The 15,433-nt window shown below is 38.9% G+C and overlaps 1 protein-coding gene across 1 annotated transcript in view; it reads right to left on the reverse strand.

Moving 5' to 3' along the window:
* Positions 1–15,433, reverse strand: part of kif6 (kinesin family member 6) — a 677,660-nt gene that overhangs the window by 383,016 nt on the left and 279,211 nt on the right. Inside the window, exons 7-10 of the mRNA XM_065274836.2 lie at positions 5,004–5,210; positions 4,041–4,184; positions 3,860–3,946; positions 1,962–2,065 (exon numbers count right to left, since the gene is read on the reverse strand). Of these exons, the coding sequence (XP_065130908.2) occupies positions 1,962–2,065; positions 3,860–3,946; positions 4,041–4,184; positions 5,004–5,210 (542 nt within the window). The remainder of the gene's footprint in view (positions 1–1,961; positions 2,066–3,859; positions 3,947–4,040; positions 4,185–5,003; positions 5,211–15,433) is intronic.

Consider the following 15,433-nt stretch of genomic DNA (forward strand, 5'->3'; position numbering starts at 1 on the left):
AGCCGGTCAGCCAGGTTCGTACAGGAGGTGCAGAGGCCTCCATTGGTATAGGCTCATCTCACGGCGTGGGAGCTGATGGCCTGACTATGTGTCGTTGGGGCCACCTGACTGACTGTTGTTGGATCCCCCTCCAGCAGCCAGTGCTGCACGAGCCATGTGATTTCAAAGGCCTGGGCTGACAGACGGGGCTTATATTTCCAATCATGAAGTACTGAGCGGGGCATATCGGAGACAAACTCAAGTGGACTTAAAGTGGATGGCAATAACACTTGTCATCCTTGCATAATGTTGCCTATCCTTTTTTTTACAGTTAAAATCAATTAAAATGAAAAATACACTGCTGTGGATGTTGTTTACTTCATTAATGTGTTTTACTGTGTTAATGGAATAAGGATGCGAGTAGGATTCAGTATTCGGTTTTGGCCTAATCTTAAGCAATGGATTCGGTATTCGGCCGGACCCAAAAAATCTGGATTCGGTGCATCCCTAGTGATAAGTCAGCAGGACATAGCAACAGTTTAGAGAGGAGAAAGCAATCTTAAAATATTGGTTACGTTTTAAATAATAAAAGTATAGTGCATCTTCTAATAATAATACATAAATAAATCTGTTTTTACTGAGTCAATATGTTAGAAACGATGCAAATGTTAATTTGTAGCCAATGCACAGTTTTTAAACCGATGCATCGCATCGTTAACTTTTTATGTTCTCCCACTTTTGGGTGAACTATCCCTTTAAAGGTGGAATACGTAGAAATCGCCACTAGATGGTGCCAAAACGGCAATAACAACAAATGACGTAGATTAATGACGCTCTGAAGCAGTGTGGAATTATGGGATTTGTAGTCTTTAACTCAACCGCTGATGGTCATAAATCAGACGCGACCGAGAAATCATGTTGATGGATAAGGTAATCAAGTCTTATAAATGTTGCGTTTGATTAAGTAAGGTTATATTTGATGTTCAAAACAAAATTGTTAGTCATAGATCTTACAGTATGAGTCCAAATTCGATGGTGTGTTTACCCAGCACAGAATTAAGTGTTTAAACTTACAATCTAAAATTATTTTTCAGAATGTATTGACGGTACAAATCTTATTGTGAGGTTATGATGTAAAATTATGATAGACTGTACAGTACCAAACTCTACTCTATTAGTAAGTGTCTTATTGCTGTACAATACCTCTTGATGTGCTTATATCGTCCGCGGGAAGACGCACTGATTACAATCTACACACTAATGTTGTGATTGATATAATAGCATACGAATTTTGAAGAGTTGCGAATCAAAACAATTCACCCGTTGCGTAAAACACAAGCAAGATCAGCATCTCTGTCTAGTTAAATAAAGCTCTCTCCATCCAGATAATGCAACACCAATATTGATCCTCATTCTGCCTCTCGTCTTGTTCCAAACTCTTCTTTGGTCGTTTGGTTGGCTCGTACACTTATGAGAGCTGTCTTTGCTGACACAACCAGCGACAGACGGTAAAGAGTAATCTTAGTCCATAAACAAGCACGTAGTCCGACAGGTGCTAACGCACAGTTCCGCATTTGTACACAACATTGTTGTCATGTGACTTTTACGTCAGTAAAGGCGGTAACAAATGGTCACGTGGATATTAACATCATTGACAGGAGACTGCACTGCCCCGTGTCAATGTTTTGAATGGCATTTTTCTCACGGTTTTCAAGTAGTTGAAGACATTATAGATATTGATAGTAATCAGTTGGACAAAATATATAACACTGGCCTAGTATTTTTTGGATATTTTACTGCAAATATTTTACAAATTGCACCTTTAAGTCATTTACACTTACTTCCACAACCTACAGCAATAATGACATGCATGGCAATTATTATTACCAGGGGTGTAATCAAGAGTTTTTAACACCGATGTAACAGTAACCCCCAGCCCAATGTTTAAGCATATTCTAAAGTTAGGAATTATGGATACATACTTCTGGATTTCCTCTGGAGTTAGCTCATCACTCCGTTGCTCTCCAGAAACCAGAGCAAGCTCTTCCTTTAAAGACTGGATCTCCTTTTTCAAATGAATTATTAACTGCCAGACAAAAAGCATAAACATCTCAGCAGCATAACTTATTAACATACTGAAAATATTTTTTGAATTTATTGTGTCCTTTTTTTAATTTTTAATCAGACAATAATTTTAAAGACATACATAACCAGACAATAGAGCTCTTGTTTTATCTCAATCAGTGAGCTGTAGCATTTTCACTACAAATGTGATGTCATCTGCATGCATTTCAGGATTATGAGAATATAAAATTGTCAAGCAGGAGCACTTCACTGAATTATATTAAAGAAAGACTTTAATATTTATCTTCTCAAAGTTCTTTTCCAGACATCCCAACCTGCAAAAAGTCATTTCAGGGAGGTATCCTGCATGAGCTGATTTTTTGGGAGTAGGTGAGAAAATGAAAGACTGTATAAATGACTTGGACACTGAAGATGCTAAATTGCGAACAGATTTCTGGTATCTCAAACAGTATTGCCCTCTTGGGACAAGAGGTTTATGGCTAAAAAGGCAACAGGAAGTGTCTTATATCTTTTGCATTCATTGAAAGATTTCCATCAAACTTAAGCTGTGAGTTTGGGTTTCATTACAATGATATGGCTATTGTGGGTTACGATTATGGCACTACCAACTGCCAGGATGTGTACTCTGTAAAAGTTTAAAAAGGATAGTTCTCCCAAAATTGAAAACTTTTTACTTGTCCTGTTGTTTTATCCCCAACGTCTTTCTCTGTTCTTTATAGCTCATATGCAAATTTTCCCTTATTTGGTAATGAAAATAAATGGGTTAAAACAACACAAAAAAAAAAAAAGAAAATATTACTTATCACCTACAAAGCCTTAAATGGCCTAGCACCCTCATATCTTAGAGAATTACTATCAGAATACAATCCATCGCGTGCACTGCCGTTCGCAAAATTCTGGTCTCTTAATTATCCCTAAAATATCAAAAGTGTCTAAAGGTGGCAGATCCTTTTCCTACTTAGCCCCTAAGCTTTGGAATGATTTACCAACCGATATCCGAGAATCAGACACAGTAGACACCTTTAAATCTAGACTTAAAACTTTTCTCTTTAACAAGGAATTCACATAATTTGTTTTAGTAAAGGTACTCATCTCACAATAGCTAGTTTGCACAACCTAACAAATAAATAAACTAAAACCTCATTTTCGTCAACACGTTAAAGCATGGTAAATGTTATTATTATTCTTAAGAAATATGTTGAAACTTCGAATTAGTAGTCGGCTGAGTCTTAATTTGGCACATATGGTGGGGTTGCGATTTTGGCTTTTACCTATAATCTTGAGAATAGAATGTCATACAGAACCGTTTGCCACTGTACGTTAGTATTACCGACGGCAGTGGGGCTTCTGGCCTTAGTCAAACGAGTTTCTGTTTCCGTTCTAAAGATCAGATGGGGGGCCCCATACATAGACTCGCCTTGTGCACACTAATTTGCTAAAATCCTCAACTATAGGTAATACACTTAAGTAGCAATAGTTAGCCTCTTTGGAACCGAGCTAACTTAAGCCACATCACTGTGTGACACTTGCACTACATGTGAACGGCCCCTACGCTAATAGGATTTTGTTTTTCTCTCCCTGTCTCGTCCTCGATCCGAGGACACAGAGACAAACAGACCCAGTCCCGGTAAATGTGAAAGTCAGCAAATTTAGCTGCAGTGCTATCGTGTATTATGTTGTGCTATCTGTCAATGTTCTGTGCTTTTCTTTGCTTCTATTAATGTAAAGCTGCTTTGAAATAACTAACAATTGTGAAAAGCGCTATATAAATAAAATTGAATTGAACTGAACTTACAAGAGCGGAATCTAGTTCTTCATTGAGCAAAGCATCATTTTTAATTAAAGCCACTCTTTGAGCAAAACGACAAGTGGAAATAGACTCCTGAAAGAGAGAGAGAGAGAGAAATTGATGTGAGAGACTGAAGTGTTGTAATTTCAATAGAATTTAAAATTAATATTGAGGCTTAAAGAAATACATCAATGTTCATCCTCTCCACAGACACAGTTGCTATCATAGTGGTCATACAGTTGCCACCCAAACTGTCCCTAAGCACAGAGGTCATCATGGAGTTACGGTAGGGGATGTGGGATCGATTCTTCTCTGACAAAGCTATGATGACCTAAACCAAACAAATATTCTGCATAAATAAATGTTGTTAGTTTTTAAACCTCATAGGGGCGGTTTCCCGAACAAGGATTAGACTAGTCCTAGACTAAAATAAATGTAAGAGATGTCCAAACTGAAAACAACTTGCACTGACATATCTTGAAATATATCAGTACCCTTTGTTTTGCCTCACAATGCACTCATACTGTATAATGTTTTTAGTAAAACTAGTTATATTTCCTAATTAAACTAAGGTGTAGTCCTGGCTTAAGCTAATCAATGTCTGGGAAACCACCCCATAGTTTTTGCATTAGTATATTTTTTAGACAATTATTAAAACACATATAACTACCCCCATTCTGAGCTGCCTAATGTAAAATTCATGTATTGATTTAAACTTGAGATAAAGTGTGTGAACAGACAGACAGATGCACTTTTTTCGAAATGCCACCTTGTAGCAATGGTGCTGTAGTGCTTGGGTCAATCATCAACGCTTGCAGCTATTTTAAATATTTATACTTTGCAAATGCCCTTAGAGACACATTGCTTTCTCTCAACATGCCCAGAAAATAAGTTTTATAATAGTATGTTTATTTAAGAATGAAAAGGTAAAATTAACATGCAGACCATTACCCTGGATGACAATTTTACAATTTGCAATTTTACTTCACCACATATACACATAAATTAATTTAATGCAGACACAAAATTGGGATGTCTTGTCTTTGACCCACATTCAGATGGTCATAATAATGAAAATTGTTTCAATGAAAATTCTTCTTTTAAATAAGGTCTTCACCCATAAATCATATAACAAAGCATTTTGTCTGACCTGCTCCAGAAAGTGCAACGACAGGTTGATGTATTTGGCTTCCGTTAGAATTTGACCCCCCACACCTGTCTTTCCTACTCTTTCCGATCCAGCTAGATCTACCAAATGAAGCTTGGAGCATCGCACTGTGGCTGAACCGGGCTTCTTGCTGCACAGGTGAATGGTAAAGATGCAGTGAGAACGTGTGGAAGCCTGGTTCATGGGAGTCTGTGACAGTGGAAATACACATAAAAAACAGTAATGAGTCAAATCAAACAAAACTGAATACACAACATGACATTTGTAATAAACATGCAATAACTAAATATTTTTATAAACCTGCACATTAAAAATAAACATATTTTGTGCTGCTTTCACAAACAACATGCGACAGAGTATTGCCGTCTGTATACAAACACAAAGTATTGATAAGTCAGACAGTGTGACGCGATACACACACAAACAAACAAGGCATTATATTTGGCGAGCTTTGTGGTATCCTTAAACAGTACTGCAAATGACACGATTACAAACAGCACATCTAATACCTCACTGTTTAAAAAGTAAAATATACATCTTTAACCCTCTGTGGTCTAAGGGGTTTTTAGGGCCCTAGAGAAGTTTTGACCTGCACACACATTTATGCTTTTTTCACTTGCTTAAAACATAATCATTGCAAAAGTCTCATAACACTGTGTTCAGCACAAACTGGGCTACAATAATATATGAGCAATATGTATGTACATGTTAAAGAAAAATGTTTATGCGTGATTTTTGAAAAAGCAAAAATTTTAAGTCACTGATAGTCCACAAAATGCATTCTAAACATGTTTCCCCAAGACTTTTCAAAACAGGATGTAGTAGTCTAGAGTTTTATCTTCAAAATGATGTGAAAATCATTCTGCCCACTCATTCACATAAAACAATGTTAATTTACAATTTCTAAGAAACTTTTTGCCTGGAGAGGCTGTATGCCTGTATGTAAGGTGAAAGCTGCTAAATAATCTGTGATTGACAGTTGAGGAAACAAAAGACTTGCCTAATAAGCTGCATACTATGCCTTGTAGGAATGTAACAGGAATGTAACTTTATCTGTAGTAAAATGATATCTGATTTTTTTTCTATTGAAATAGTTTGTATTAATTTCACAAGTTTACCTTTAAAAACCACGGTTTTACTACAGAAAAAGTGCAACCGTGTTTTTTGGCTACAAATACTATAGTAATCATTATAAATTTAGTAAGGGATATAGTGTATTGAGTTGTTATTGCACTCTCGTAAAGGTTCTGTTTGGTCAACGTAAAAATTATCACAGGGTTAGTGTTTGGTTGGCCAGCAAGAGTTTCCTTTGTGCAGTAAAAAGCACAAAAGATGAACTGACTGTCGTAATCTGGACTCATTATAGTAGAAACACAACAAGGGATGAGCGAGCGTGGTCAACTTATCAATGTTTGTTAACACAGCCGCCATTGCGGCGTCACGTGTTGATAGTGAAAACAGCACAAAGGAATGCGTGGACATGCGTGTGATCCTGTGTTTAAAAAACTTGCTGTGTGGAGATATACACATAGACGTGAGTAAATACACACAGGATTGAGATTTTATAAAGATTTTACTAAAAAGCGTGTCAAATATCATACTTCGTGTGTACTGTTTGACGGAAGCCCAAAGAAAACTCTCGCTTCTGGAGAACTTTTAGTGACACACATATGCAAGTAAATAAGAATAGACGTCATGTTTGGTGCGAATGAAACAACTCAGCATATCAAGGACCGGAGAGACTGGATCGGGTTTGTTCATTGACTACAGAGGCGAAAGCTATGCATATTGATGTCTCTGCTCTTTCACTTCAATAGAGCAGGGCGTGGTGATCTCAGCTCATTTCAGATAATGAGCTAACAGAAAAAAGACAGACCTCTTCTCCTTCTCATACAGTTTACACAGAGTGAGAATATTTTCGATTTCACTTACATCATCTACAAAAGTAGACATTCTAAGCATTAAGTAGACATTAATCTTTTGTTTGTATGACAAGTATTCGTTAAGTTACAGTTCATTTTTCTGACACATTTCTTTTTTTAATTAATTTTGTCCATTTTGTTATAACAGAACGAACAGAGCATACCAAAACAAGGAAAAAGAAGAAAAAAGAAAAAAAAACACAGTTCCGGCAGAGCTTAAATACACAGTTCTCACATCAACTGCCAATAAAATAAATAGGTTACAAGGGAAGATGCATCAATGTTCACAGGAATAGGCTTCTCGTTATGAGCTGTTACAGAAACTTTCAAGAAAGAAATAAACAATCATCCAAAGTAAAAGAAACATAGATCAAATAGGGTGTCCATATCGGTTTGAATACGTCTGTAGAAGAATGTAATATACATTTTAAAAATTCTATTGGTATGAGTTCTTTCACAAGGCTGTGCCATTTTTTAATTGAAGGAGTCTTCTCACTTATCCAGAATAATAAAATGTTCTTTCTTACTAAAAAATCTTGTATGATATTTATTCAAAACAATACAATCTGGCAAACCTGGAATAAATGAACAAGGATCAACATCAATTGTCATTCCTAAAATATTGCCAATGTGATCAGCAACTTTCTTCCAGAACAACTGAATTTTGTGACAAGACCAAATACAGTCAATATAATTACCAACTGATATTCTGACACATTTCTGAAAGGACTTCACTGAGGGAGAGAGAACAGAACGCGCAAAATGTTTATTTTCTTACTTTTGCAAAAAGCACAACATTCTGTTTTTATTAGGAGTGGAAAGAAAAAAAAACTAGACACTTTAACGTTTTAAATGATGTATAAATTATATCTGTATGTCCAAAATCAGCAGGGTAATCGAAGTCTCTTGGGGGAGTAATTGAAAAATAAAGATTGCAGCAAGTGACCCCAGAGAGGTTTATATATGTGTGTTTGTGTGTGTGTGTGTGTGTGTGTGTGTGTGTGTGTGTGTGTGTGTGTGTGTGTGTGTGTGTGTGTGTGTTTGTGTGTGTGTGTGTGTACCTGGTAATTATTACATTGTGGGGACCAATTGTCCCCACAAAGATAGGAATACCAGTGTTTTTGTGACCTTGTGGGGACAGTTTGATGTCCCCATGAGGAAACAAGCTTATAAATCAAACAAGATTATGTTTATTGAAAATCTAAGGTACAAGAAAGGTTTTGTGATGGTTGGGGTTAGGGAATGGGGCAGGTAAGGGAAATAGAATATACAATTTGTATGGTATAAAATGCATTACGTCTATGGAATGTCCCCACAAAACATGGAAACCAGAATGCGTGTGTGTGTGTGTGTGTGTGTGTGTGTGTGTGTGTGTGTGTGCATGTCTTTGTTTTTTTGTATGTTATATATAATTTTGTGTTTGTGTGTGTAATTGTGTGTCTGTGTGTAGTTGTGTGTCTGTGTGTAGTTGTGTGTGGTTGTGTGTGGTTGTGTGTCTGTGTGGTTGTGTGTCTGTGTGTAGTTGTGTTTGTCGGTGCTATTGAGTGAGTTTTGTGAGACAGAGATAGACTGAGAGAGGTTGAGAGATGATGTAATGTATTTGTACGAATGAGAGTTGACAGTTAAATTTGAAAATAAACACTCAGCCTAAACATTCTATGAATGTAAGTCTATGGGACTTTTTGGGATGTTTGATCGGACGGTTTAGGAGAACCGTAAGTCCGATCCCTTAGAAAAGATATAGCAACTCAAGTCAGATCAGACTCCAGGTCTGTGCAAAGTTTGGTGGCTGTAGCTTGAAAGCTCTAGGAGGAGTTAGAGTTAGAAATTTTGTAGCTCAGAAGAAAAAGAAGAACTAGATAGTAAAGTTTGAAGACAAACTTTATGTTGGCATGAGAAAGCATAGCCTGAACGTTTAAAACGGTTTGACATAAGTTTAGTTTAGTAGGCTATCTGGCTGTTAGTATGTTTAAGTATGAAGGTAGCATGATTTAGCATGAAGCTAGCATGATGCTAGCATGATTAGCATGAAGCTAGCATGATGTTAGCATGATTAGCATGAAGCTAGCATGATGCTAGCATAATTAGCATGAAGCTAGCATGATGTTAGCATGATTAGCATGAAGCTAGCATGATGCTAGCATAATTAGCATGAAGCTAGCATGATGATAGCATGATTAGCATGAAGCTAGCATGATTAGCATAAAGCTAGCAGGATGCAAGCATGATTAGCATGAAGCTAGCATGATGCTAGCATGAAGTTAGCATGATGCTAGCATGATTAGCATGAAGCTAGCATGATGCTAGCATGATTAGCATGAAGCTAGCATGATGCTAGCATGATTAGCATGAAGCTAGCATGATGCTAGCATGATTAGCATGAAGCTAGCATTATGTTAGCATCATTAGCATGAAGTTAGCATGAAGCTATCATGATTAGCATGAAGCTAACATGATGCTAGCTTGATTAGCATGAAGCTAACATGATGTTAGCATGATTAACATGAAGCTAGCATGAAGCTAACATGATTAGCATGAAGCTAGCATGAAGCTAACATTTATTCCGTTGCTAGGGTACTAAGTTTGGTTGCTAGGGAGAAAATTGGCATCCCATAATGATCACCCTTCAAGCCACAAGTAAAACGGTCCAAGCCCTGTGTCTCTAAGATGTTCTGAAGCGGAGATATAAGGCTTTGTTTATTCCGTTGCTAGGGTACTAAGTTTGGTTGCTAGGGAGAAAATTGGCATCCCATAATGATCACACTTCAAGCCACAAGTAAAACGGTCCAATCTCCGTGTCTCTACAAAGTTCTGATGCGGAGATATAAGGCTTTGTTTATTCCGTTGCTAGAGTACTAAGTTTGGTTGCTAGGGAGAAAATTGGCATCCCATAATGAGCACACATCAAGCCACAAGTAAAACGGTCCAACCCCCGTGTCTCTATGATGTTCTGAAGCGGAGATATAAGGCTTTGTTGTTCTGTTGCTAGGGTGCTCATATTTGGTTGCTAGGGGCGTGGCTTAATAACTCTGTAAGAATCCTGAGAGACTGATTGGATGCCTGAGTAAATTGAGCCCACCCCCATGTCTCTATGACAGTGTGATGCAAAGATATCCATCTGGGCATTTTATAATGGCAGTCTATGGGAGATGTTGCTAGGGTGCCCAAAATGGTTGCTAGGGGCGTGGCTTAATAGCTTTGGAGAGATCCTAAAAAGACTGATTGGATGCCTGAGTAAAATGAGCCCACCCCCATGTCTCTACGACACTCTAGAATGAAGATATTCCTTCTGGGACGTTTTTATTCCCTTATATGGGCGTGTTTCCTGCCCCATTATAAGTCAATGGGGAAATTTGGGGGCCTCTTACACCCCAGGGGTACAGCTTACACCCCAATGTGATGTATGTTCTTACAGAGCCTGCCAGCCTCTTCAACTGTGATAAACTACAAGTTTCTACAAATTTCTCGTTCGCAGCTATGACCCGTCAAAGTCGGTCGTAATGTTAAGTCAATGGAAATTTTGGGGTGTTTGAGCGCCCCGTTTAGGAATTCGGTAGGTCCCATCAGTTACAAAAGTCATAGCATAAATCTACGTACCAGTCTTAAAAGTTTTGTAAAGTTTTGTGGGTGTAGCTTGAAAGCTCTAGGAGGAGTTACAGTCAGAAAAAGTGGGGATCAGAAGAAGAATAATAACTAGATAGAAAAGTTTGTTGATAAACTTTATGTTTGCTTGACGCTTTGTAGCCTGAACGTTTAAAACGGTTTGACAGAAGTTTAGTTTAGTAGGCTATCTGGCTGTTAGTATGTTTAAGTATGAAGCTAGCATGATTTAGCATGAAGCTAACATGATGGTAGCATGATTAGCATGAAGCTAACATGATGCTAGCATGATTAGCATGAAGCTAACATGATAAGCATGAAGCTAACATGATGTTAGCATGATTAGCATGAAGCTAGCATGATCCTAACATGATTAGCATGAAGCTAGCATGATGCTAGCATGATTAGCATGAAGCTAGCATGATGCTAGCATGATTAGCATGAAGCTTTTATGAATTAGCATGAAGCTAGCATGATGCTAACATGAATTAGCATGAATCTAGCATGATGCTAACATGAATTAGCATGAAGCTAGCATGATGCTAACATGAATTAGCATGAAGGTAGCATGATGCTAACATGAATTAGCATGAATTTGCATGAAGCTAGCATGATGCTAACATGAATTAGCATGAAGCTAGCATGATGCTAACATGAATTAGCATGAAGCTAGCATGATGCTAACATGAATTAGCATGAAGCTAGCATGATGTTAACTTGAATTAGCATGAAGCTAGCATGATGCTAACATGAATTAGCATGAAGCTAAAATGAAGCTAACATGAATTAGCATGAAGCTAACATGAATTAGCATGAAGCTAGCATGATGCTAACATGAATTAGCATAAAGCTAGCATGATGCTAACATGAATTAGCATGAAGCTAGCATGATGCTAACATGAATTAGCATGAAGCTAGCATGATGCTAACATGAATTAGCATGAAGCTAGCATGATGCTAACATGAATTAGCATGAAGCTAGCATGATGCTAACATGAATTAGCATGAAGCTAGCATGATGCTAACATGAATTAGCATGAAGCTAACATGAATTAGCATTAAGTTAGCATGATGCTAACATGAATTAGCATGAAGCTAACATGAATTAGATTGAAGCTAACATGAATTAGCATGAAGTTAGCATGAAGCTAACAAGATGCTAACATGAATTAGCATGAAGCTAGCATGATGCTAACATGAATTAACATGAAGCTAGCATGATGCTAACATGAATTAACATGAAGCTAGCATGATGCTAACATGAATTAGCATGAAGCTAGCATGATGCTAACATGAATTAACATGAAGCTAACATGAATTAGCATGAAGCTAGCATGAAGCTAACATGAATCAGCATGAAGTTAGCATGATGTTAACATGAATTAGCATGAAGCTAGCATTATGCTAACATGAATTAGCATGAAGCTAGCATGATGCTAACATGAATTAACATGATGCTAACATGAATTAGTATGAAGCTAGCATGATGTTAACATGATTAGCATGAAGTTAGCAAGATTTATTATAAAAATTAGCATAAAGCTAGCATGAAACTAGCATGAAGCTAGTATGACTTAGCATGGAGCTAGCATAAGGCTAACATGACCAAAAGACCCAACCCCCATGTCTCTATGATGTTCGGATCCAGAGATATAAGGCTTTGTTTATTATGTTGCTAGGGTGCTCATATTTTGTTGTTAGGGGCGTGGCTTAATACCTCAATAAGAATCCTCCGAGACTGATTGGATGCCTGAGTAAAATGAGCCCACCACCATGTCTCTGTGACACTCTGGTGCAAAGATATCCATCTGGGCATTTTATAATGGCAGTCTATGGGATATGTTGCTAGGGTGCCCAAAAATTGTTGCTAGGGGCGTGGCTTAATAGCTATGGGGCGATCCTGAGAGACTGATTGGATGCCTGAGTAAAATGAGCCCACCCCCATGTCTCTACGACACTCTAAAGTGAAGATATTCCATCTGGGACGCTTTTATTCCCTTATATGGGCATGTTCCCTGCCCCATTATAAGTCAATGGGGAAATTTGGGTCGTCCTTACGCCCCAGGGGTGAAACTTACACCCCAATGTGATGTATGTTCTTACACAGTCTGCAAGCCTCTTCAAATGTGGTAACCCACAAGTTTCTACAAATTTCTCGCTTGCAGCTATGACCCGTCAAAGTTTGTTGCAATGCTAAGTCAATGGAAAATTTGGGGTGTTTGAGCGCCCCGTTTAGGAATTCGGAAGGTCCCATCAGTTAGAAAAGTCATAGCATAAATCTACGTACTAGTCTTAAAAGTTTTGTAAAGTTTTGTGGGTGTAGCTTGAAAGCTCTAGGAGGAGTTACAGTTAGAAAAAAGTGTGAACAGAAGAATCATAATAATAACTAGATAGGTACATTTCCTGAAGAAAATGTGAGTGGTGCTTGCCGTGGCAAATTTCGGGGGACAATTTATGATAATACTCCAAGCCAAAAGTAAAACGGTCCAACCCCTGTGTCTCTACGATGTTCTGATGCAGAGATATAAGGCTTTGTTTACTCTGTTGCTAGGGTACTGTATTTGGTTGCTAGGGGCGTGGCTTGGGAGTGGCCAATGATGTGGCCAGTGATTACACTTCAAGTCACAAGTAAAACGGTCCAACCCCCATGTCTCTACAATGTTCTGAAGGCGAGATATAAGGCTTTGTTTACTCTGTTGCTAGGGTAATGTATTTGGTTGCTAGGGAAAAAATGGCATCCACTAGTGATTACCCTCCGAGTCATGAGTCAAACGGTCCAACCCCTGTGTCTCTACGATGTTCTGATGCGGAGATATAAGGCTTTGTTTACTCTGTTGCGAGGGTACTGTATTTGGTTGCTAAGGAAAAAAATGGCATCCACTAGTGATTACCCTCCGAGTCACGAGTCAAACGATCCAACCCCCGTGTCTCTACGATGTTCTGATGAGGAGATATAAGGCTTTGTTTACTCTGTTGCTAGGGTACTGTATTTGGTTGCTAGGGAAAAAAATGGCATCCACTAGTGATTACCCTCCGAGTCACGAGTCAAACGGTCCAAACCCCGTGTCTCTACGATGTTCTGATGCGGAGATATAAGGCTTTGTTTACTCTGTTGCTAGGGTACTGTATTTGGTTGCTAGGGAAAAAATTGCATCCACTAGTGATTACCCTCCGAGTCATGAGTCAAACGGTCCAACCCCCGTGTCTCTACGATGTTCTGATGCGGAGATATAAGGCTTTGTTTACTCTGTTGCTAGGGTACTGTATTTGGTTTCTAGGGAAAAAATTGCATCCACTAGTGATTACCCTCCGAGTCATGAGTCAAACGGTCCAACCCCCGTGTCTCTACGATGTTCTGATGCTGAGATATAAGGCTTTGTTTACTCTGTTGCTAGGGTACTGTATTTGGTTGCTAGGGAAAAAAATGGCATCCACTAGTGATTACCCTCCGAGTCACGAGTCAAACGGTCCAAACCCCATGTCTCTAAGATGTTCTGATGCGGAGATATAAGGCTTTGTTTACTCTGTTGCTAGGGTACTGTATTTGGTTGCTAGGGAAAAAATGGCATCCACTAGTGATTACCCTCCGAGTCACGAGTCAAACGGTCCAACCCCAGTGTCTCTACGATGTTCTGATGCGGAGATATAAGGCTTTGTTTACTCTGTTGCTAGGGTACTGTATTTGGTTGCTAGGGGAAAAAAAGGCATCCACTAGTGATTACCCTCCGAGTCACGAGTCAAACGGTCCAAACCCCATGTCTCTACGATGTTCTGATGAGGAGATATAAAGGTTTGTTTATTTTGTTGCTAGGGTGTTCATATTTGGTTGCTAGGGGCGTGGCTTAACACCTCTTGGCATCCACTAGTGATTACCCTTCGAGTCACGAGTCAAACGGTCTAACCCCTGTGTCTCTACGATGTTCTGATGCGAAGATATAAAGCTTTGTTTATTCGGTTGCTAGGCTGGTCATTATTGGTTGCTAGGGGCGTGGCCTGGGAGTGGCCAATGATGTGGCTAGTTATTACACTTCGAGTCACGAGTCAAACGGTCCAACCCCCATGTCTCTACGATGTTCTGATGCGAAGATATAAGGCTTTGTTTATTCTGTTGCTAGGGTGCTCAAATTCAGTTGCTAGGGGCGTGGCTTGGGAGTGGCCAATGATGTGGCTAGTTATTACACTCCGAGTCACAAGTAAAATGGTCCAGCCCCCGTGTCTCTACGATGTTCTGATGCGAAGATATAAGGCTTTGTTTATTCTGTTGCTAGGGTGCTCAAATTTAGTTGCTAGGGGCGTGTCTTGGGAGTGGCCAATGATGTGGCTAGTTATTATACTCCGAGGCACAAGTAAAACGGTCCAACCCCTGTTTCTCTACAATTTTCTGATGCCGAGATATAACTGTTTGAATTTTATGTTGCTAGGGTGCTCAAAAGTGGTTGCTAGGGGCGTGGCTTAATACCTATGTAAGGATCCTGAGAGACAGATTGGATGCCTAAGTAAAATGAGTCCACCCCCATGTCTCTATGACACTGTGCTGCAAAGATATCCATCTGGGCATTTTATAATGGCAGTCTATGGGAGATGTTGCTAAGGTGTTCAAAAGTGGTTGCTAGGGGCGTGGCTTAATAGCTCTGAGATGATCCTGAGAGACTGATTGGATGCCCGAGTAAAATGAGCCCACCCACTTATCTCTACGACACTGTAAAGCAAAGATATCCCATCTGGAACGATTTTATTCCCTTATATGGGCGTGTTCCCTGCCCCATTATAAGTCAATGGGAAATTTCGGGTGCCTCTTAAACCCCAGGGGTACAGCTTACACCCCATTGTGATGTAAGTTCTTACAGAGCCTACCACCCTCTTCAAATGTTATAACCCACATGTTTCTAC

Source organism: Paramisgurnus dabryanus, chromosome 17 (assembly GCF_030506205.2).
Source record: "Paramisgurnus dabryanus chromosome 17, PD_genome_1.1, whole genome shotgun sequence".
In the NCBI taxonomy this organism is placed as follows: domain Eukaryota; kingdom Metazoa; phylum Chordata; class Actinopteri; order Cypriniformes; family Cobitidae; genus Paramisgurnus; species Paramisgurnus dabryanus.